Source organism: Myxine glutinosa, chromosome 13, assembly GCF_964187855.1.
Source record: "Myxine glutinosa chromosome 13, kmMyxGlut1.1, whole genome shotgun sequence".
In the NCBI taxonomy this organism is placed as follows: Eukaryota; Metazoa; Chordata; class Myxini; order Myxiniformes; family Myxinidae; genus Myxine; species Myxine glutinosa.
The window spans coordinates 82,385,736-82,408,615 of record NC_136273.1 but is presented as its reverse complement, the minus strand read 5'-3'; the positions used below and the strand labels follow the sequence as shown (position 1 = coordinate 82,408,615).

The 22,880-nt window shown below is 42.3% G+C and overlaps 2 protein-coding genes across 7 annotated transcripts in view; one reads left to right on the top strand and one right to left on the bottom strand.

The window, feature by feature from the left end:
* The window catches only part of LOC137439053 (KH domain-containing, RNA-binding, signal transduction-associated protein 2-like), a 108,997-nt gene that overhangs the window by 69,540 nt on the left and 16,577 nt on the right, over nt 1-22,880 (top strand). The window contains exons 3-5 of the mRNA XM_068134690.2: nt 2,498-2,614; nt 2,873-3,019; nt 11,873-12,018. Coding sequence (XP_067990791.1) covers nt 2,498-2,614; nt 2,873-3,019; nt 11,873-12,018 — 410 coding nt within the window. The remainder of the gene's footprint in view (nt 1-2,497; nt 2,615-2,872; nt 3,020-11,872; nt 12,019-22,880) is intronic.
* Nucleotides 16,850-22,880, bottom strand: part of LOC144888711 (uncharacterized) — a 42,108-nt gene continuing 36,077 nt past the window's right edge. For 5 of the 6 annotated variants that reach the window (XR_013621254.1, XR_013621253.1, XR_013621252.1 and 2 more), the window contains 2 exons: nt 17,319-17,496; nt 16,850-17,125 (listed from right to left, as the gene is read on the bottom strand). Coding sequence is in view for 1 of the 6 variants with exons in the window: in XM_078767711.1 (XP_078623837.1) it covers nt 17,357-17,496 (140 nt within the window). In the remaining 5 variants the exon portion in view is untranslated. Of the gene's footprint in view, nt 17,126-17,318; nt 17,497-22,627; nt 22,707-22,880 lie in introns of those variants that run through there. The other variant, XR_013621255.1, reaches the window with a different exon arrangement.

Here is a 22,880-nt window from a genome sequence, read left to right as displayed (position 1 = left end):
CATGGCTGATGGAAGACCCTGCTTGAAGCTGTCCACCAATCCAATTCCTCTCATTTTCTGACAAACCTGTAATTGTAATGGATTATTAATCTTAGTGTGTTGTTTGTATGTTCCACATGTTGAGGTCACAGAAAGACTGTTTCAAATTTACTCAAAAAAACCTTTTATCTCTTCCAAAACCAGAAATGTGCATGAGTTACATCTGCTTAACAATTATTGCAAGAGGCAGTCACGTTACGTGGAAACTTACAGTCAGGTGTTCTGCACATCCCTCGTGCCAAAAAGGCACTTCGAACGAACGCCGGATCAGTCCTTCAACAATTACATTATAAAGGACAGGAAGACCCAAAATAACTTCCCCAAGGCAAGGCAAGCACTTCAAGTTTCTCAGCTTACGCAATAGAAGAAAATCAAGTCAGCAGCTGACAAATGAAATGAGAGCAGGCCTGAACATTAACATCTCGTCTGGCACTGCAAGTTTCCATGGCAGAGTTGCTGCAAATAAACCACTGCTGAGAACACATAATCGGGTGAAAAAAAACTGCAATTTGTAAGGTAACATCGCACTGCAATTTGTAAGGCAACATCGCACTGCAATTTGTAAGGTAACATCGCACTGCAATTTGTAAGTATAATTTATGTGCATGACGTCAGTGTCATGTCATAGGGTCAGTGTGCTTCCTTAGTCAAATTTAATGTTCCTGACAGCAAACCTCCTAATTGTAGAGGAGCAGGGCAGAGACAATGTGTCAGCGTGGCAGGCTACACTTGTTGCTAACAGGTTGTGCATCAATTGCTGGGGTGAGACTCAATCTGTGCCTTGCTTCCCAGTTCAAGTTAGGGGGTTCAACCTGTGTATACTAATGGCTTAGATTGGTCAAATTTGCAGAATGTTGTCCTGATGAGGGGGAAAAAAGAAGAAAAAAAAGCCCTCGTCGGGACGGCATGTGCTTCAGCCTTTGGGTTGAGGTGCATGTGTATGCCAATGGGACAGTCTTGAGAGACGGTGTGCCTTGGCCGTGGGGTCAAGGTGCACGTCCAAGGCTGTTTAAATGTTTGATATTTTAAAACATTTTTTATTATAAAAAGCCAGGCCTCATACGGCCAATAATGAGGGCGAAATCTAGATCGACATCTCTGTCTTTGTCTATTTGTGACCACAGAGCTCTAATCTCAGTCTGCAAAGACTTGAGTACCACATGGATGCCTCCTAGTTTGGAGGTGATGTGTTGGTATAATTTATGTGCATGACGTCAGTGTCATCTCATAGGGTTAGTGGGCTTCCTTAGTCAAATACATATATATACACAAAGAATTAAGTTAAGCACCCCTACACAACGAATTAAGGTAAGCACCCCCTAATATATATTCTTTGTGTATATGTATACATTGGCATATATTCTAAGGTATGTGAGATCAAATAATGATTGGTATGACATTAGCAATTATCCATTGATGAAATTGAGTGATCAAAGTGAAAAAAAGTGATTGGTTGAGTCAGTGATCCGATCACGTGGGTCCTACACACGTTATTGACGCAAAGATCGCTAGAGGTCTTCTCAGAACAATGACTGTACGTTAGAAAACATAAACGTCATCCACACTGTCCGTGATGGACCTATAGCTCCATACTTAAATTGAGGTGAAAATATGCCTAAAATTCCCAAAAAATTTCACCTTAAATTATTCAGAATAAAATATTGAAAACGGCATGATTGTTATGTTTTTATGTGACCATAATATCACTTCTCCAGAAAATATAGCAATATCATGGGTATATTACACTGTTTTGACGACAACAAACTTGTAATGTGCGAGGTTGTAAAAAAACGGGGGGGGGGGGGGGTGCTTAACTTAATTCTTTGTGTATATATATATACACACACACACACCTATATATATATATATATATATATATATATATATATATATATATATATATATATATATATATATATATATATATATATACACACACACACACCTATATATATATATATATATATATACACATATACACATATATAATTATATACTTATATTCACAGTGCTAAACATGAAAAGGAGTAAACACAATAATAATTTAGTTTCGTGTTCTAATGTGAACCCAATTGGGTTCAAATCCGGTGTGCAATATGTATTTGCAAATTGTCTCCTAATAACCTTGTAATTCACGTTATCGTACAATGCTGTCTTTAACGTGGAATTGATTTATGTATCAGCTCCACCAGTCCACCTTGAGCCTTTGATAAATGTAAAAAATAAATAAAATGTTCCAACTGCAGTGCTATGATTACTGATGCCAGTCACCATGCAATGCCTTTGATTAATTTTCAATGGCCCCTCAAGGTCTAACATGGATGTCAGGTGCACAATAGCATGCAGACAGAAAAATGAAATGCATAGTTTGAGTGACACTGCAGTATTTTGCCATCACCTTGTGCAGGACAATACCACACATGTTATGTTAGGCCTGATTATGCTGCTGTCCCTGCAGTTCAATTTCGTCGGGAAGCTTCTGGGACCCCGAGGAAATTCTCTCAAAAGGCTAAAGGAGGAGACCGGAACTCGGATGTCCATCCTTGGGAAGGGTTCCATGCGTGACAAGGAAAAGGTGCAAAGAGAAGGTCTTTGAGCTGAACTTGCATGATCTTCGCAGGAAATGATGAAACTTCGTTTTTGAGATACCTTGAGATAACCTTCCTATTCTTATCGAAGAATTACCCTCACCTTTCTCTTTTCTTTTTCCTCCTCACTCTCTTTCTCTCTCCCACCTCTTTCTCTCTCTTACCCCTTTTCTCTCCCTTACCCCTTTTCTCGCCCATACCTTCTCCCCCCCCCCCCCCCTATCTTTTTCTTTTCCTCTTATTAGGAAGAAGAACTTAGGAAGTGTGGTGATGCCAAGTACACACATTTAAATGGAGAGCTGCACGTCCTCATCGAGGTGTTCGCACCACCCGCACAAGCGTACAGCCGCATGGGTCATGCATTGGATGAAGTGAAGAAGTACTTAGTGCCGGTGAGTTCCATCAACTGCGGCACAAAATAATAATCCTTCGATTTTCTCATGTACAAACCATTTTGTTTTTTCATCATTGCCAAGCCTCCCAGTGATGTGACAACTCAACTGTGCCACGTGACCCTTGAAGAATACAGCAATAACCATTGACCTTTGGAGTTAATTGAACAATCGGAGCAGACAAGCAATTAGTGAAACAATTTTGTAGATTTTCAGTTTTCCAATTCGTTGGAAATAATACAACGACAGAGAAGAGGAACTTTTTGATAAAGTGGTTAATGAATTGTTTCTTTCTCCAATGGATTGTGTGGGTATGACTCCCAAGGCTTTTCACTCTCACAAACTCACATTTGGCAAACATTATGAGTATTCCAAACGCCACTTCCCACGACATGAGTCGAGTATGTACCCTGCAGTGGACTCGAATTGGCTTTTTGTGCAAATATAGATACAGGATTAGTTTTCTCGCTCACCTGTTATTCATAATTCATAAATTTGTTCCTTAATTATTAAAGCTAACATTCCTACATCGAGGCAAGATTCCCACATGTTATATCAGGATTAACAACCCGTTTGCGCATTGTCAAGCCATGCTATTCTTCAATTGAAATATTGCCAGCAGAGTGTATCATCTACTGTAAAGTGTGGTGAAATCGAACACCTTTTGAATTTTTTTTTACAATTTTGAAGATCTTCAACAAAATTAATGTGTGGTATTACTGGCTTTAATTCTCCTCCAGGGTGTGACTTTTCCAACGCCCCAATTTGGTGATCACCAGATTTAGGGTTGATGGTTATTTATACGGCATAGCTCGTAGGGCAATGGCATCCAGGAACAGTATTTATCTGTCCTTATTGTCGAGTCGCCGGTGATTAAGATCATGGGCGGCAGATAGGCAAACGTTGCTTTACTCCGAGGTGTATTTCGAACTTGGCGAAAACTAAATTATCTTTTCGCGCGTGTGGGAGAGGCCCGAATCCTTACGTGATCGGACGGCCGACACTGGGTTAATCCGAACACACAGAACAAAGAAACGAAACAAGACACACAAAAGAAAGATGCAACAAATAATGAATTTAATGGAAAAAATGCAAAGACAATAAAAATGTTGAGGATAAACTAATAGTAATAGGCAAAGGTGAGGGATCCTCCATGTGGACTTAATTACAGACACAGGGAAAGATAAAGAAAATAAAATACGCTTATAATCCACCGGCACTCAGCTTTGCGTCCCAAAATGGCTTGTAGGGCTTGCTGGTCGTCAAACCAGAGTCATCATGTGGGAAGTACACAATATGGCGTGGAATCGCGCCCGTAGCCAGCCGTCGGCATGAGGCAAGCAGGCAGGATCCTTCTTTGTTTTGCTCGTGACCTCCTCGTCTCCAAAGAGCACCACCATCAACCAACATCTACTCACACGAAAACGTGAAAGTTGTCCACAACAGCTCCGGAAATGCTCTCCTCACAAGCGCACATGAGCCAGACACCACCCTGAGCCTGAGGCAGAAAACGTCCGCTCGCCATGAAGCCAGGACCAGAAGAAAGCGAGAGAGGGAGAAACGCACCCTCCCCTATTCTCGCTGACGTTACACTCAAACAAATCCCCGTGTCCTTCCACTTCAGTCCCTGGCCATGACCAATCGTTCCCTTCGGGGCGGGGCCTCACGGCCTTTCTTGACGCCCATCGAGAATGTTCGGGGGTGGGGTTCCCTTGCCGATTGGCAAATCTTTGGGTTTCTGTCGGGCTTGTCGGTGTGGTTGTGGCAATGTGCCGATTGCATGGCTGGCCGAGTGAATTTTATAAGAACAAAGGGAAACATCACAAGGGGCCAATTACACACTGGGGTTTATTAATCTTACACCCTAGAACTAGTTGACACAAAAGCCCCGCCCCTTATGGCGACATGCAAACACTCTTACCCGCACAGTTGGCCTACTTAATTCAGAGATTCTTCTTCTTTGCAGCATACGGCCTATTCTTAACGACACATTCCTGACTTCACCAAGGTATTTTATCTCCTACCCCCACAAACATCACAGTATGTATGTATGTATGTATGTATGTATGTATGTTCCTGCCGCCGGCATTCTTGCAGGTTTATTCCCTTTAAAATTCGTTTTCTCTGCAATCGTTGGACGAATTGACACGAAATTTTCACAATAGGAGCACCTCCTCCAGAATTATTTTAAATGATAATTGTGACATCATCGGTAACGTGGTATGGGCGCCATCTTGTAAAAAAAATAGCATCAATTTGGTTTCAGACCAGGTCACTCTACTCTGGACATGGTGCTTCTGCTGTCTCAACAATGGATGGAGCTCCTCAATGCCAAACAGGAAATTAGAGCTGTCTCCCTCGACATATCACGTGCCTTCGATACGGTCTGGCACCCCGCTCTGCTCACCAAACTCTCCTCCTTTGGTATCCATGGAAATCTCCACGCATGGCTGGCTAACTTCCTCTCTAGTCGTCGTCAACGTGTGGCCCTGAATGGGGTTCTCTCATCTCCTCTTCCTGTTCAGGCTGGAGTTCCCCAAGGCAGTGTTCTGGGCCCTGTGCTTTTTCTGGTCTTCATCAATGATCTCTCTGACTCTCTTGAAAATCCTCTCTATCTTTTTGCTGATGACTCCACTCTCTGCCGCTCCATTCCTCTTCCCTCAGATCGGCAGTCTGCAGCCTCCTCACTCTCTGAAGACTTGGACAAAATCACAGACTGGTCAAACAAGTGGAACATGTCTTTCAATCCTGACAAATCTCACACTCTTACTATGTCTCTCCGAAAAGATCGACTGGACAACCCTCCCATCTACTTTCTCAACAATCCTCTCCAAGAAGTTCTGTCGCTCAAGCTTTTGGGTCTCACTATCTGCCATGATCTTTCTTGGGAAAACCACTTTTCCAAGCTGGTCTCCAAAGCCAGTCGCCGACTGGGCATCCTCCGTCGTGCGAAGTCCTTCCTCGGCACACCTGAGCTCCTCACCACATACAAGGCTTTCATCCCCAGCTCAATGGAATACTGTTCTCCCCTATGGGCCGGTGCTCCTGCCTCACACCTAGCTCGGCTTCACGCTGTTGAAACCAAAGCTTTCAGAATTATTGGAATCTCCCACGATGAAGCTATCTCTGAGGGCCTTTCACTCACTCACCTTTCACTCACTCACGCAGGTAGGTGGTCTTTCTGTCTTCTACCGACTCCTCTCCGGCCTTGCACCCCCAGCTCTCTCTGTGCTCTGTCCCCCAAATATTCCTACAGGTCGCACAAGATCTGCCAGCAACCCTCTGATGGTTAAACTGCCGAAATCTCGGCTCTCTGCTCACCTTCACTCTTTCATTCCTCTTTTCTCCTGCCTCTGGAACAAACTCCCTCACTCCCTTCAATCCCACTCCTCCCTCCAGGTCTTTAAAACAGCTGTTCACCACCATCTCTTATCCTCCCCCATCCAAAACCTTGATCTTTTCTACCCCCGCTAATTCACCCCAGATCCACCTTGTTTGAAATTCCAACTTCTTTTTCTGGAAGTCCTGGCCGTGTCCATATGTTTTATACCTCTCCCACCCCCCCTCCCCTTCCCATGCCCCCCGCCCAAAGCCCTCGCCCTCTCTCAGATCTCTCGATGTCTCCATGTCTCTCGGTCCCTGCTCTCAAATGTTGTGTTTGTGTCCTTGCCCCTCTCCCCCCATCTTGTCTACCGCTCCCGATGTTATATGTTTTTGTGTCGGTTTGTCTTTCTGTGTGATTAATGTTCGCTCTTTCACGAGCCTCGATCTTGTATACAAAAAAAAAAAAAAAAAAAAAAACGAAAACTTTGCACCTCTATATCTCTGAAACCGCCACATGGAAAAAAATTGAAAGGTGGCTCATTGCAAAGTACTCCCCATGGGGAATAACATATGTCAATGATGATGTCATAAATGCCTTCATTATGACGTCATAAATCGACAACTAGAACGCTTGATCCAATGAGTATGAAATTTCCTGAGCGTGATCTAGTGATAAATTGGTCGAGAAAACAATTGATGACATCATCGGTCACGTGGTCCTAGCCCAAATGGCAATGCTCTCTGGAACAACATTTGTCTGTCCATCTGGTGCAAGTAGATCCCTCACTTTGCAGGTTTATTCCCTTTAAAATTTCCGGAGATCCACAATCAGAGTTGAGGATCTGGTCACGTGACATGGGGACAGCAGATCTTCCACTCAGCAGATCCAAGCCCGGCTTATGCTCTTGTTCGACTATCGGTCTTGTTTGGATATTCAGGCGTTCAAAATCACCTCGTGCTTGGGGCATGTTTGTACACCTACCGATTCACTAGGTTTGGACACCTTCCAGGTGATAATATTTCAAAGTCTTACCCGAATTTAGGGGAGGGTATTTGAACTGTTTAGGAGTTTAAAAAAATAGCTACAACACATTTCTGCAGAAAAATCATCTGAATGAACCTTGTAACAAGTGTTCAAATCACCCCGGCATTCAAAGTCACCCACTTTACGGTACTGTAAGATTTCGAAGAAAAAAAGAAAAGATTGACCCAGTAATACCACCCTCATATTTTCTGGGTCTTTATGCCAACACTCAACGTTGAGTTGTCTTCCCTGGGTTTGAATCGTAGCCCAGCTATAAACTGTCATCCTAGTGTTTCAAATTACAAATTCCTGCTAGAACTACCAGTAGGACCGGGTGGAGGGGGGGGGGGGGGGCAATGTATGAGTGGCACAGCTGTACCCCCAGCAAATGATGCTACCCACCACATAATTATTTGCAGAACATAAATGTGCCTTTTTGGCTTTTTCACAACATTGCTTGTGTCAGAGTCCATTCCTGGCTCAGCAGGATGGCAGGTGGATTGGTGATCATTTTTGCTCTGAATTGCCTTTCTGGGGATAGGCGAGAGTTATTTTTATGGTATTAATAACTTTCTCTGTAAGAAGCGATGAACCTTTTGGAAGGCATAACGAATGAGCAAAAGTGCCATCATTCCAGCTCACCCATTGGTTAATGGCACAGATCAATCACAAACTGAATGTTTTTCCAAAAAACGAGATAAACAGGAACTTTTTTATTTTATAAGAAGTGTTTTTTTTTCTCGAGGAAATCGATTATTACTATGTGAGGTTGAGCTGAGCAGAGAGGGGAACTAGCTGAGGGGTAGGGAGGAGGAGGGGGGTCACCCTCCCCTCTGCCAAGCTACATCCCTTATGTGATATATCCAGGTATTTGAACCTGGGTTCCCTGCATCATGAGCCATGGAGTTGATCAGATTGAAAAGCTAACTACAGGCCAAGCGTTAACAGCAATGTTCATAGCAGATCGATGAACATAATTCAGAGCAGCAATGTTCAAATCCGGATCTAAACGTATTTGGCAATCTCAAAAATGTAAGAGAAAAAGTTCAACCTACAGCAAATAATATCAGCTGAAAAAGGTGTGAAAGATTACATTAACTTGAAAAACGTAGAGCCAAATACTTTCAAAAAAGAGGAAATACACAAAGAAGTACAGTGTTTTATAAACAGCATTGAACATTACAATTGTTTATTTTTTAAACAAAATACCTTTCATTAAAATCACTCTTGTTGATAGCAAGTTATGTCATGTCCTTGCTCAAGAACCTTTTGTGAACAACATGACAAAACCAATGTCATAGATCTATAGTGAGCTTTCCACAAGGTTCCAAATGAAATAAAAATGGATGTGCCATCTTGGAAAGGTGTCGAGGTCAGTTGACAGTTGGTGGCACCAATTTACCACCTTTTGGATCGTGCTCCCCCAGTGGGATCCAAATTGGCCTGAGTCGACCCCCTCTCGATGCTGAAAATGCCATTCCACCGACACTCGCAGGAGCCACGGTTTGTCGCCAACGCAATTTGCTTTTTTGTACAAATGAAAGAAACAACAAGAAACGCAGCACGGGGAAGAGCTGGAAATGTCCTCAATATTGTTTCCTTATTTATTTGATGTGGTTTGGAGGGGACTTCATGTTTGTGTGCCTCCTGGCTATCTAATACATGTCACAGTGGCAAACAGATGACTTTTGGCTTTTGAATCATTTCCACAACCAATCAGTCGTAAGTGGCCCGTGTCCATGCTGTGCAGTATACAATCAAGGTTTCTCGCTGACGAATGAATCAATATAATTCCGTTGCACAGAACTATATATATATATATATATATATATAATTTAGTGGTCCAACCTGATGAGCGGACGCCGTGACGTCACTGCCACGTACGTCCGTCTTGACTGCCAAGCTCCAGAAGAGCCATCTCGCAGTACGTCATTATAAAGATGTTAATCCAGATACTGTCACAAGTGCATGAAAAACTCAGTTACCGACCTGGTTTCACCCTTATTGGGGCATAATGACCGATATATACATATACAGATGTATACAAATAAAATGTAACACACACACTCACACACACATATATATATATATACAAACAACAACAACAACAACATGCATTTTAAGGCCATTTTCCCTGCTAGAGCGGGGGTTAGCCTTGCGGTCCCCATGACAATCTTCTCCATCTTGCCCTATTTTCTGCATCTCCCCTTGTTAACCCCCTTGCCCGCATTTCTCCTTCCACCATCTTCAGCCAAGTCTTTCTCGGTCTTCCCCATCCTCTATTTCCTTCTACCTTCATTTCCATCACTCTTCTCAACCAGTCACTTTCATCCTTCCTCAACACATGACCAAACCATCTCAACCTGTTGCTCTTCACAGCATCAATCACAGGCTCGATTCCCATCATTTTTCGCAATTCATCATTTGTCTTCCTTTCTCTCAACGATACTTACCGGTGTGTACCCCGGTTTAGAATAGGTACACCGTATCCCTGCATGTCGTAAAAGGCGACTCAAAGGGTTGGCATCAGGAAGGGAATCCGGCCATAAAAACATTGCCTCAAAAATAGAACCATGACAATTTGGAGAAGATTGTCATGGGGACCACAAGGCTAACCCCCGCTCTTGCAGGGAAAATGGCCTTAAAAACGCCTGTTGTGTTGTTGTTGTTGTCTCTCAACGATACTCCGCACATCCATCGAACCATTCGCATTTCCACCCTTTCCAACCTTGGTTGCTGCTCGACGTTCATTACCCATGTCTCGCTCCCATAAATCATAACACTTCTCACACATGCAGCATACACCTTTCCCTTCAGCTTCAACGACACTCCCCTCCTCATCAGCATGCCACTCAGTTCCCGAAACTTCTTCCATGCACATCTCACTCTCGCAACCGTTGCCGAGTCTGATCCACCTTCTCCATTCAGCATGTCTCCGAGGTAGCAAAATATTTTCACACCTTCCAGCTTCACGCCGTCTCCAAGATCCAACTCAACATTTCCTCCATCTGCAGCTCCCTCTGTGCACACCTTACATTTGAATGTAGCTGCCACACTGGTTAATGACCCTCTCAGACCACTACATTTTTTATGAACCCACTCAGCGCACATTGTACATTGAATGGAGTTCACTCCGACACCCTTCCTGCACACAGCACAGGGCCACTTCCCAGTTCTTTCCACCTCACCACATGCTTTACCACTTGCCATCACCTTCGTCTTTCCGATATTCACCTTCAGACCTTTTGTCTCCATACGTTCCTTCCACTTGTTCATCTTTTCCTTCAGTCCATCCATACTTTCCGCAATCAACACCAGATCATCTGCATACAACAACTCCCACGGTAAACCCTCCTTTACGTTCCGAGCCAGCACCTCCATCACAGCTACAAATAGTAGTGGACTTAGTACCGACCCCTGATGCACTCCCACCTTCACCTCAAACTCACCACTGTTCCCGTCCTTCGTCCTTACAGCTGTGCGCGCTCTTTTGTACATTGCCATCACGACTCTGATCAAGCATTCCTCCACTCATAACTTCCTCATTGCCCATGTCAATACTTTGCGTGGAACCCTATCGAATGCTTTCTCCAGATCAACAAACCCAAAAAACAACTTCTTCCTCTTCTCCATGTACTTCTCCTGCAACTGCCTCACAATGAAAAGCGCGTCTGTCGTTCCTCTTCCTGGCATAAATCCAAACTGCATTTCGTCGATCTTCACTTTGTTCCTTATCCTCCTCTCCAACACCCTTTCCAATACCTTCATTCCATGCTCCAATAACTTTATCGCTCGGTACGAGCCACACTCTAGAGGGTCACCTTTCCCCTTGTATAGAGGGACGAGGGTACTCAGTTCCCAATCCACTGGAATGGGGCCTTCTTTCACCGCCAGATTTCAGATCTCTGTCATTCTCTTCACACCCCAACTTCCTGCTGCCTTCAACATATCTCCTACAACTCCCGTCGGCCCTCCCGCCTTTCTACACTTCATTGCTTTTATCGCTTCCTCAACTTCCTTCTCAGTTATCTTCTCTGCCGGTCCTAAAACTGGGTTACTCTCTATGTTGCCATCCCATTCATTCTCTGTATTCAACAGCATTTCCATATATCTTTTCCATCTTCCATTAATTCCATCTGGGTCCACAACGATTTGTCCCACTTCATCCTTCAAGTAACTCACCCCCATCACATCACACCTCTCTTTCGCTATCTGCTTTGCAATCCTGAATACTGCTCTCTGACCCTCTTCCGAATCCAAGCGTTCTCCGAACATTTTCCTACATGCCTCCTGCGCCTTTGCTACCTTTCTTTGCAGCCTTCCTGGCTGCCTTATAACTTTCATGCTCTGCTGTTTATGTAATATATATAATAATATATATACACACATATATATATATATATAATATATATATTTACAAATAAAATGTAACACACACACACATGTATATATATATATATATATATATATATCATTGAAGGTAATTGCTCTGCATCTTCACACAGGATTATAACGATGAGATAAGGCAAGAACAGCTGCGGGAGCTGAACTTACTTAACGGTGAGGAAGACATTCCTGTGGCAATCACCAGGGGACGACCAGGCCGAGGACGAGCATCCCATCCACCTCCCTGCCTCCCTGCCATTGCAAGGTAATATTTCATTGGCCACCTTTTATTGTGTTTATTTCAGTAATCATTTTTTTCTGGCAATGTGTAAACGGCAATGTCAAGTAAATTCATCATTTGTTGTTAAAAAAAAAAATTAATATATATATATTTTTTTGCCTCAATTGTTTTAGCTATTATGACATTTACTATCGCCGTCATTATTTTAGCCACAAACTTCCCCAAGTCTGGCATATATAATTGTACGCACGCACACCACACCACGAATTTTATTTTATTGTACATGCTTCACCAACATGGTGTAAAAATCCGAAAACATCTTACCGCTTCGGGTATACTCTGATGCCTTAGCCTCGTAGGTCAGTTTGAGGCGGTTGGCGGATTCCTCTGTATTTCCCAATTACGTTTGTTAAAGTTTATTATAAATAAACAAAGACTTCAGAGTTTTCTAAGCTACTCTAGCTGTGAAAATCTGACCTCCAATACCCAAATTACTGTGTTTCATTCATACACCACTGGAGAGTATAAATGCTGTCAAAGCAGTTTTCCGCAGGAGACTCAGTGGGTGTTGTCATTCCCTTCCAAACGCAGTACAAAAGAGGGCAATTTCAAATGTGATTAGGGTACGGCACCCGATATGCCACTCTTTTCACAAGTTACCACTGGAAACCTCAATGTTCTCTTGGAAATGCCAGCAAACGGACGGCCAGATTTTTGTGTCCGTGAGAAGGACAGCGTACCCACTCCCATACGCAGCACCCGATGCTGGCAATGCAGGAAACCGGCACCTTTTAATTAGTTTCGTATCCATCGGGATCGGACGAATCACTGAAACACCATCTGAGCCGTATTTCCGTCACAATTTCCCCCAACCTGTATTTATTTAATTTGGTTCAATGTTTAAAAATAAAGATAAACTTGTGCTTCTCATAGTCAATGCTTAATGGCCCATCTATCCGATGACGTTACACGCGTGAACAGGATAATTTTATTTTGGGAATCGTTTGCGAAATAGAAATTAGCAAGGAAATATTTTTCTTACCAATTATAAGCTGACATAATTACATATTACATTGAAAACCTTTCTTGGACAATTGTACCTTGTTCCGACAACATTTTGAACGTCCATCTTACCTGATCATAGCAACAAAACTGGGAAATACATGGCTATTATTTATTTGTATCCTCTGTAAACCAAACAGAGAACATGTTGAACATTTCGGATTATAATTTTGGCAGGATTGTAAGTAAATTACATTTTTCTTTCTATTTAGAGGAGCAAAGCTCATGAAAGAGAAAGATATAGCTGTACATCGAGAGAATGAACGAACAGGAAAATATGAAAGGGAGGGAAGGATGAAACACAAACTATCAATTAATGATGGTTGGGTTCGGAGAGGTTACTGGGGGTAATAAGAATCATTTGTCAGAATTGGGGATGACAATAGATGGCGGTGCGCTGCTTGCTTGAAGCCCTGGAGGGAAGAGAGAGGGAGAGAGAGAGAGGGAGAGGGAGAGGGAGAGGGAGAGAGAGAGAGAGAGAGAGAGAGAGAGAGAGAGAGACACAGAGAGAGAGAGAGAGAGAGAGAGAGAGAGAGAGAGAGACAGAGACAGAGACAGACGGTGGTCATCATAGACAGGAGAAAGGACAAATAAAAGAGTTGTGGTGTGAGGTCAACCTGGATTTTGGAAGTTCAACCAGGAGGGGGTTACTGGAAGAATACATTCATAGGGATGGTCATCAGACAGAGAGCAGAAGCAATATTGGAGAAGAAGCAGTAAAAAAAACTAGAACAATGCGACTGTGTCACCAATATGCCTCCGCATAGTCCCACAATGTGTATATGCCATCATTCTGCATATGTATAGGTAGGGGATCACGTGTGTGAAGTTTCATGTTAATCGGATAAAGTTCGTTTTTCTATCCAAGATGGCTGCCAAACCACGTGACCTAAAACATCATCATTTTCAAACTATATGCAACAGTGATGTTAGATGATCTTTGTAAAATTTCGCATCTAATTAAGAGATATAATTTCAGAGATATAATTATTTTATATTTTCCTTCAATCCAATATGACTACCAAAAACATGTGATGTCATAAATTTAATATTTCAATATAAATGGGTCATAGATCATGTGCATACAATTTTAGATTTTTAGGATAAGGAATTCGATTAAAGCATTTTTGTCTGGTATACCACTTCATCTATGATGTCATCATTAGCAGGCTTTTGTTCCCATTGGGAGTACTTGACAATGTGCCAAGTTTCAAATTTTACCATTCAGCGGTTTCCGAGAAATTATTTTTTAATTATTTGCTATTAATCCAAGATGGCTGCCATACCACGTCATCTATGCCGTCACCTTTATCATAAAAACATTCTGCATGGGTGTCACTCCTACCCTGAAAGTTTTGTCGCAATCGGACATATGGTTGCTGAGAAAAGCAAGGTTTAGCCCTTAAGGACGGAAGGACGGACGTATGGACGGACAACCCGAAAACATATTGCCTCCAGCAACTTTGTCGGCGGACCCATAAAAAAAAAAACGGTGACCACCGACTTGCCCGCAATGTGAAAGTGACAGGCATTTTGCTTCGTTCGGCCTCATCATGGGAGATTACACAGATAGACGAATGTAATGCTGGCGCACAAGCCCAAAGAGGAGCGCAGCACTCCATTGAGCTACAGACAAAGGTTTTGTAGACCGAGTAGCTCTGATTTTCCGATAAAAGATGGATCGATGGATGATGTCCAGTCTGCAGCTGGATTTGGGGTCAGCTTTGCCATGTGGTGTGCTCATGACTGACGGTAAGGTCTAGAAGTTCAAGAGACTTAACCTCTTGCAGCGGGTGACTTATAAATATGTAGATTTGTTTGACGATCATTTCGGAGCAATCGGGTGATCTTGCGAGATTTTCCATGATTGAAGGACATGTTCCATTTATCAGACCAGAGCAATCATTTCCAGATCAGGAGAGAGAAAGAGAGAAGCAGCTGCTGTCCACCAAAGAGTGATGGCGGTACTGTATGACAATGTGGAATTAGTCAGGTTCACTGTTTTTTCGTTCAAGCTTTTTGGAGATGAGCAAAACTATACATTTTTGGAATATTCAGAGCATTGGGAATCCAAAAATTAATGTTGACATTTGCGTAGACACCTTTGCGAAAATGACACTCAGGACAGTGATGAAGATCTGTAAAAGCATATTCCTGAACGGTATAGACCGAGTAGATCCTGTGTATAGGACTTATAGTTCAATCTGATACTAACAAGGCTGCTTTCTTGCTTTATAAACCCATACCTATAACTTCAAAGGACTTGCAATATCATGTATTATGTAATGTATTTTTAGTTTTTTTTTTAATACAGTTATATCACAAATATAAAGACAATGGTTTTCAATTACCTTTGTTTGTTGCTTTTCTATCATCCTGAGCACTATTTTTGGGCCCTTTATTGGATTCCTTGACCCAGAAAACATAGGATTAGCATATTTAAGTAAGTTTCTAGGTTGACTAGAAGCCAAGATAGCGCAAAATATGTATTTTATGGCGGCCATTTTGAAAATCCAAAATGGCGGCCATGCAGGTGTCTGTGCAAATGCCAACATGGATTTTCGGATTCTCCATGCTCTGATGATCTTACTATAATTCACCAAATGTCTGTCCGTCTGTTCGAAGGTACCACAAAACGGCTCAACCGATCGAAACGATATTTTGTGTGGGTAATCCTGGGATCTCCAGGAGTAAAATAGGCTATTTAGTTTTCCCAATTTCAGCTTTGGTCTCCAGTATTCTCAGGTTTGGACTCCCGCATAACATTCACGTTCGCATAACGTCCATTGTGACGATGTTCTCATTGTGACGATGTATGTGTTCACGGTAGTGTTTGATGTGACGGTGTGAACGTAATTTCGTAACGTTTTTCGTTTCGTAATCCTTTAATGAACGTTTAATGTTTAATGAACGCTTAATGCCCTTTGATGTCCGGGGCCGCACGCGCGCTACACTGGACGGGCCAGCGCGTACCTTGCCCTTCGCCGTCAGGCTCGGGTAAACCGCTGAGCCCCATCCGTGATGGGGACTGGGGCTTGAGACAGTGTCCTTCATTAAAAGTATAATAAACGCTGTCTCCATCGATCTTGCCAAGGCCGTAACAGCTATCGGCTCAAAATCGTTTTAACTGTTGATTTGGTACAGTTACACGTATCGGGAATTTGGTACACGTATCGGGAGTACATACGACATAGCGATTGTGAACACGATTATCGATCACGATTCACGATCATCACGATCATAGTGTATCGATCACGATTTGAAACACGATGGAATAATATTTACCGATATGAACAGTGATGTGGCTTTTATTGAAATTCTAAAGATACTGTTTAGATTTTGATGATTTGCGTGTGATATGATTCAACGGATGTTTATATGAATCGTTTAAAATAAAAAAAAGCCTTCAATTTCTGATATTTAGCCTTTCCATTTGGGCTTCCCAATTGGAGCCCCGCCCATAGGGCGGGTACCGTTGCTAGTTTTAAAAATGTACAGGTTTGCTAATCTCCAAAAATTTTGAACGAAATTATATTTGTTAACATAGTGAACCTGACTAAATCGTCTCCAAAAAGGAACTGACTCCTTCAAAAAAAATGAATTAATTGACTCCTTCAATACAACCTTTTGTTATTATTCAAAGTTTAAAAAAATAATTAGTCTATGTTTTGAAGTTAATGGTTAACACTAAAGTTGAGCTCTTTGGCTTACTTCTGTGAAAGGGGTGGATTGGGGAGCATTCTGAAAGTTGATAAAGTTAAAGATAATTAACCACACAGAGGATGTCAAAGAATGTCCTGTTGATGAGTTCATGTTCATTCACTATTGCCCCATGTGACGTGTCCCACCATTGAGCTATTTGATGTTGACATCATAAATTTGTTAAATTGCTCAATTTATTTCACCAAATGTCATCTTCTTTACCCAAAAAGAAATATAACAGAACAACCAAATGCTGAACCTGGTTGTGCTTGAAACGATCTTGGTTGTTCCTTCAGTGCGGGGACCAATTCATCGTTGGCTTGGGTAATGTTCTTGTTCCCATGACCTCAAGCAAAGTCATTATGGTCTGAAAGCAACCAAATTGAGGCCTGGTTAAAATCGAAACAAGGATCTATAGTGCCAAGAAACTTGTTTCAACAATGGCTCCCATTCCCCCCTCCCAACACAAGTATTAAATACTTAGTTAGAGGCCCACACTCTTTACACAGCTCGGGGACATATCATGACAAGTTGAAAAACGTTTCGAGGGAGGAATCTACCATGGATGAGTTGCCACTCTGATGCAAGAGGAAATTGTTCAGGGTGCTGGAGATAGCTCGCCTCCTTTTTGTGAAAGACACCGTTGGATCTTTAATATGCACCAACGACCAGTGCAGGCACATGAGTCCTGTGGCTTAACGTCCATCCTCGGGTCGCCGCACCCATTGATACCTCGCCCTGCATGCAAAACACCAGGATGACAGTTTATAACTGGGTCGGGATTTGAACCCGGGTTAGACAACTCGAGGGCGAATGCGCATAACCTCCAATCAAAGCTGCCAGCCTTCTCATCACCAATAACAGTCTATATGAAGTAGCTTCAGCTACTGCAGGAGGATATCGACGACATGTTCAGATAACATTAAAGGGTTCATCGCCCACAAGATTGCCCAGGTTAGTGTTTGAATCGTTTTATCATTTTTAACAAAAATCGATTCACAAATGGGTCTTTTTCACAATGCTTCTGATGATTGCTTGCACTTTAGCTCTCTTTAATAATCCCAATTTCTTACTTATTTGCAATTATATTTTTAATCCCATTCGATAAATTATTGGGGGGTGGTGAGGGAAGATGTGTCAATCAATACGTAATCAATTGCCCCGAGTTGGCTGACGGTCATCTTTTGAGGTTGTAGTTATGATTTTTGGGGATACCCATGGGAGGCCCCTGATACGAAATCGACAAATCCAAGACCGAGCGATCCTGAGGACCATCAGGTAGAAGGAGTGTATCGGGTTTCAGAGCAATGGGTTGGTAAATAAGGAGGGACGAGTAGGGATCTGAAGTTTTGGGGGGTAACCTACCCCCTGGGAGCCCCAATGATCCGGAATCGAACAACCGAAGCCTGAGTTATTGTGCGGGCTACGGTCTTGTATTCATGCGTCAAGTTTCAGAATAATCAGCCGGGTGATGAGGGAGGAATAGCAAAAAGAACAAAAAGTTGACGGATGGACAGACATCCGGCCATTACAACCAATATTGTTAAGTTCACCTCTTCAAGAATCCAGCTGAGATGACCTAAAAAGGAGACATTTATGCTGCCATCTCTAAAGTTTAACGTTTCTCAGGGAAGTAAAAGTCATAAAGTTTTCTGAGGTTATATTTTGTAATTTGTCCGAACTATAACGATGAAATAATAACCTTCACAGTTCCTGACTTTTCGCCAGAATAACTTTGCAACAAATGCAGCTTCTTTTGTTCGTCTCTCGTCTCTCATCTTGGAGGAGAGTTCACGTACCTAAAGTCCTTCGCTCACTGCGTCCTTCGCTTCCCTCCATTATGGTCATCTCAAGTTCCTTCTTCCATTCTTGGCCACTCATCTCTTTTGACAAGATCTTGTTTCCAAGAAAAAAAAGTAGTACAGAATAACATATTTCACAGTCGTTTTTTTAAACTTTAAATTGGAATGACGTGATTCCCAGATGCTTACCCCTTTTTCAATAAGGCGCTTGATATGACGTCAAAATAAAACTTTGTAATCTTCAACACAAGGAAAGTTTAGAAACCATAGTCATGAGTAGTGGATGAACGCACATTGCAGGAAGAATTTACTGCATGTCGGTGTGAAGCATTGTTTATTTCTCCCTGGTTTCTCTGCTGGAATCTCCTTGGTAACGACCGTACTTCAGTGGATAGGCAACCGAATGTTTCCCCAGTGCGGCCTTGAACTGATGATAGTCGTAGCATTGGTAACGTATCCCGGTAGTGCATTCCATTTGACGCTTCTGAGAGAGAAGACATTTTGTCGTGTTTTGGGATTTGCAGTATTACCATTTCCATATCTTCATGTTGTGGCCTCTAGTTCGAATCCTCAGCCATCATAGAGAATATAGGCCTCTGCACATCAATTTGATTTAAAGAGGTGGATGACTTCAGCACGTTGTCTCCTATGGACCAATGTAGGTAACTTCAATCTGTCAGGAAATTTCAAGTGTGGAAGTTCGGTTACCAGTCTGTTTGGACTTTTTTTCCAAGGAGATACTCATCCTTCTTGTACTTGGGCACCACATCGAGTTACAGTAATCCAATGTTGCTCGGAATATGATTTTGTGCAACATGGGAGCTGAAGTTTAATTTCAAATCAAACAGAACACCCGATTGTCTTTCTTCGTTTTCAGCTTTCACTTCATTCGGGGCAGAGTCATTTTCCAATGTGTGCGCAAACTTTTGTATGCTCCTTCCATAATGGGCCACTTTGCACTTCTTTGTTGAATGAAAGCTGCCATTTACAAGACTAGTCCATGACTGCTTTCATCTCTTTCTGTAGGGCTTTGGCTTCAGCTTCGGTATCACCAACTTCATAGAGCTTTGTGTCATCTGCAAACAGTTTTAGTTCACAGCAATCTCAGCCAGATGATCATTGATAATTATAGATCACTAGTGCTGGAGCTGCGACATGGCTCGCACGAGCCCTCCAAGGGAAATATGGCATTTTTCTCCTGCATCAGGAAACAGTTATGTTTGAACTCCTTTTTCGAGCTGATACTTCCATATCATTTACATTCACCTTGTAGATCAGCCTGAGGCCTAGACTTAGACTTGTGATCTATACAAAATGCTACTGATATTGTGTCAACTGCAAACTATACAGTCGTGGCCAAAAACATTGGCACCCTTGCACCTTTTTCAAATAACTCATAATTTTCTCTAAAAAGAAGTTGAAATTGACGAAAGTATTTGGTCTCCACAATTCTTAATTTCACTGTTAGTATTACAGAACCTTTGTTTTTTTATTGAGAACTCAATATATCCTTTTAAATTAGAAAATAAAAAGAAATGGCATTGACAATATTATTGACACCCCAGACTTAATATTTGGTAGCACAGACTTTGGACAAAATAACTGCAGTCAAGTGTTTCCTTTAGCGATGAATGAGCTTCCTACACCTCTCTACTGGCAGTTTGGCCCACTCTTCTTGTGCAAACTGCTCCAGTTCTCCCAGATTTGAAGGGTTCCTTCTCCCAACTGCTGTTTTCAGATCTCCCCACAGATGTTCAATGGGATTTAGATCTGGACTCATTGCTGGACACTTCAGAGCGGTCCAGCGTTTTCTCTTGAACCATTCCTGGGTGCTTTTAAAGTGTGTTTGGGGTCATTGTCCTGCTGCAAGACCCATGATCTTCGACGGAGACCCAGTTTTCTGACACTGGGTTGAATATTGCGCCCCAAAATGCCTTGGTAAACTCCTGATTTCATGATACCATGCACACATTCAAGGCACCCAGTGCCATAGGCAGCACAGCAACCCCAGAACATCACTGAACCTCCTCCATGTTTAACTGGAGGGAAGGTGTTCTTTTCTTTGAAGGCTTCATTTTGTTTTCTGTAAACATAGAGATGATGTGCTTTACCAAAAAGCTCCAATTTGGTCTCATATATCCACAGGACATTCTCCCAGAAAGATTTTGGTTTGTTCAGGTGTGTTTTGGCCAACTCCAGTCGGACTTTCTTACGTCTCTCTCAGCAGTGGGGTCCTACCATAGAACCCCCTTTCATTGAGTTGGCAACGGATGCTGTGAGTTGAAACTGTCATACCCTGTGTCTGAAGGTCAGCTTGAATCTGTTTGACAGTTGATCGAGGTGCTTTCTCCACCATTCGAACAATCTGCTGCAATATTGGATCAAGTTTTCTATTGCTGCCACATCCAGGGAGGTTGGCTACAGTGCCATGGCCTTAAACTTCCTGATAACATTGCATACGGTGGACACAGGAACATCAAGCTCTCTGGAGATGGACTTGTAGCCTTGAGATTGTCCATGCTTGGCTTCAATCTTGTGTCTGACCTCCTCAGACAATTCTCTGGTTTTCTTTCTTTTCTCCATGCTCTTTGCAGTACACACAGTGACACAAAACAGCAGAATGACTCCTTTTCTCTGTTCAAACTGGTTGAATGAGTGATCTTTATATTGCAGGCACCTGCATCTCACCACTGGTGAGTTTAATTCCAAAGTAAAGGAAAACCACCTGCTTGAAATGTCGTTATTTCTAACAACTTCTAAAAGGTGCCAATAATATTGTCCGGGCCATTTTAGGATTTCTATGTGGAATAAGCAAAGATGTAGTATTTCTTTCAGCTTTTTTTTGTTTTGTTCCACTGCAATCCAAAGAAATACAAATGTGGATACCAAAAGATTTTTTAATTTCAACAATTTTCTGGAAGAAATGGTGCATTATTTGAAAAAAGTGCAAGGGTGCCAATATTTTTGGCCATGACTGTATGATTATATTAATGAGATCGTTTGCCACCTCGTTGTTGGCAACAGCTTTGTATTTTCCCTTAAACACGAGGTGTTCTCCTTTTTACTCTCCATTGACACCTCTTGTCCATTTGACCATTGAGCATTTCACCCCACATATCTTTCAGTCACAGTTTGAACTATTGTCATATCAGCCAGCCAGGGATTGACTTACCATGGATTGACTGAGCCGGGGATTCAAGACCCCCATGAATGACCGAAACGGTTTTTAAATTCACGATGCGTGGCAATACTACGTTTCCCAAAGGATCACCCAAATGAAGCCAAACCAGGCAGTGTTTGTATGGGAAAGCAAGAAAACCAGAAAATACATAATTGCAGGGGAGGTTGGGGGTATTTACAATGCAATACGGGGATAAGGAAAGATAGGACGATTAATAAATGGTGCGGCACAGATAGGAACTAGAGGGTGCATTGTCTCTGCCAGGCTGAACAATTTACGTTTTGCGTCATAACTGCATCTAGACCTTCACTAAAATCCAATCTGCTTGTTCTCGTCACCGAACCAACTCATCCAAAGTTTTGTCATATTCTGTCCACAACTTTGAAATAACATGCTATGTCATTTTGGTACAATCTCTCATTGGTGAGGAATCACAAAATTAAAAAAAATTCTCAAATCCAGATCTGAATCTTGATCGTCACAAAAAATTAATTAATTTTTCCTCTTCACACACCCAACCTGTGCACAAAGTTTATTCCGAATCCATCCATAACGTTTTGAAATATCATGCCATATACTGTTGTTGGCCCTATTTCTCAATGGTGAAGAATCACGGAAAAATTATAGCAGCCGGATCCAGATGCAGATCCAGATCTTCACCAAAATCTAATCATTTCGTCCTTGTCACACACCCAACCTGCCCACCAAATTTCATCCAAATCCGTCCAAAACGTTTTGAGATATCCTTCTCACAGACAGACAGGGGTGAAAACATAACATCCATCCACCTTCCCTGGTAGAGGAAATGAAAGGAACACGCAATCCCATACACACACAGAAGAGATAAGGCCTAACCTCAACAATTGGCACCAAATCCTGAACTCACACAATGAACAATGGGGCAGGCGCGGGCTTGCGGCAAAAGGCGAAATATGGCTCGGTGAACAATGACAAAGATGATGAAGAGGCCAGAGAGGAGAAGATGGCGACTAAGCAGAGGGAGAAAGAGAAGGGATATGTTTCTCCCTTGAAGGTCCAGCTACAAATAATGTGCACAACCACAGCTTTACAGGTGGTGGGTTCTTTATTTTACAGGTGGTGCGTTCTGTGATTGGCCACCTGCTGCTTGTGGGTAATGT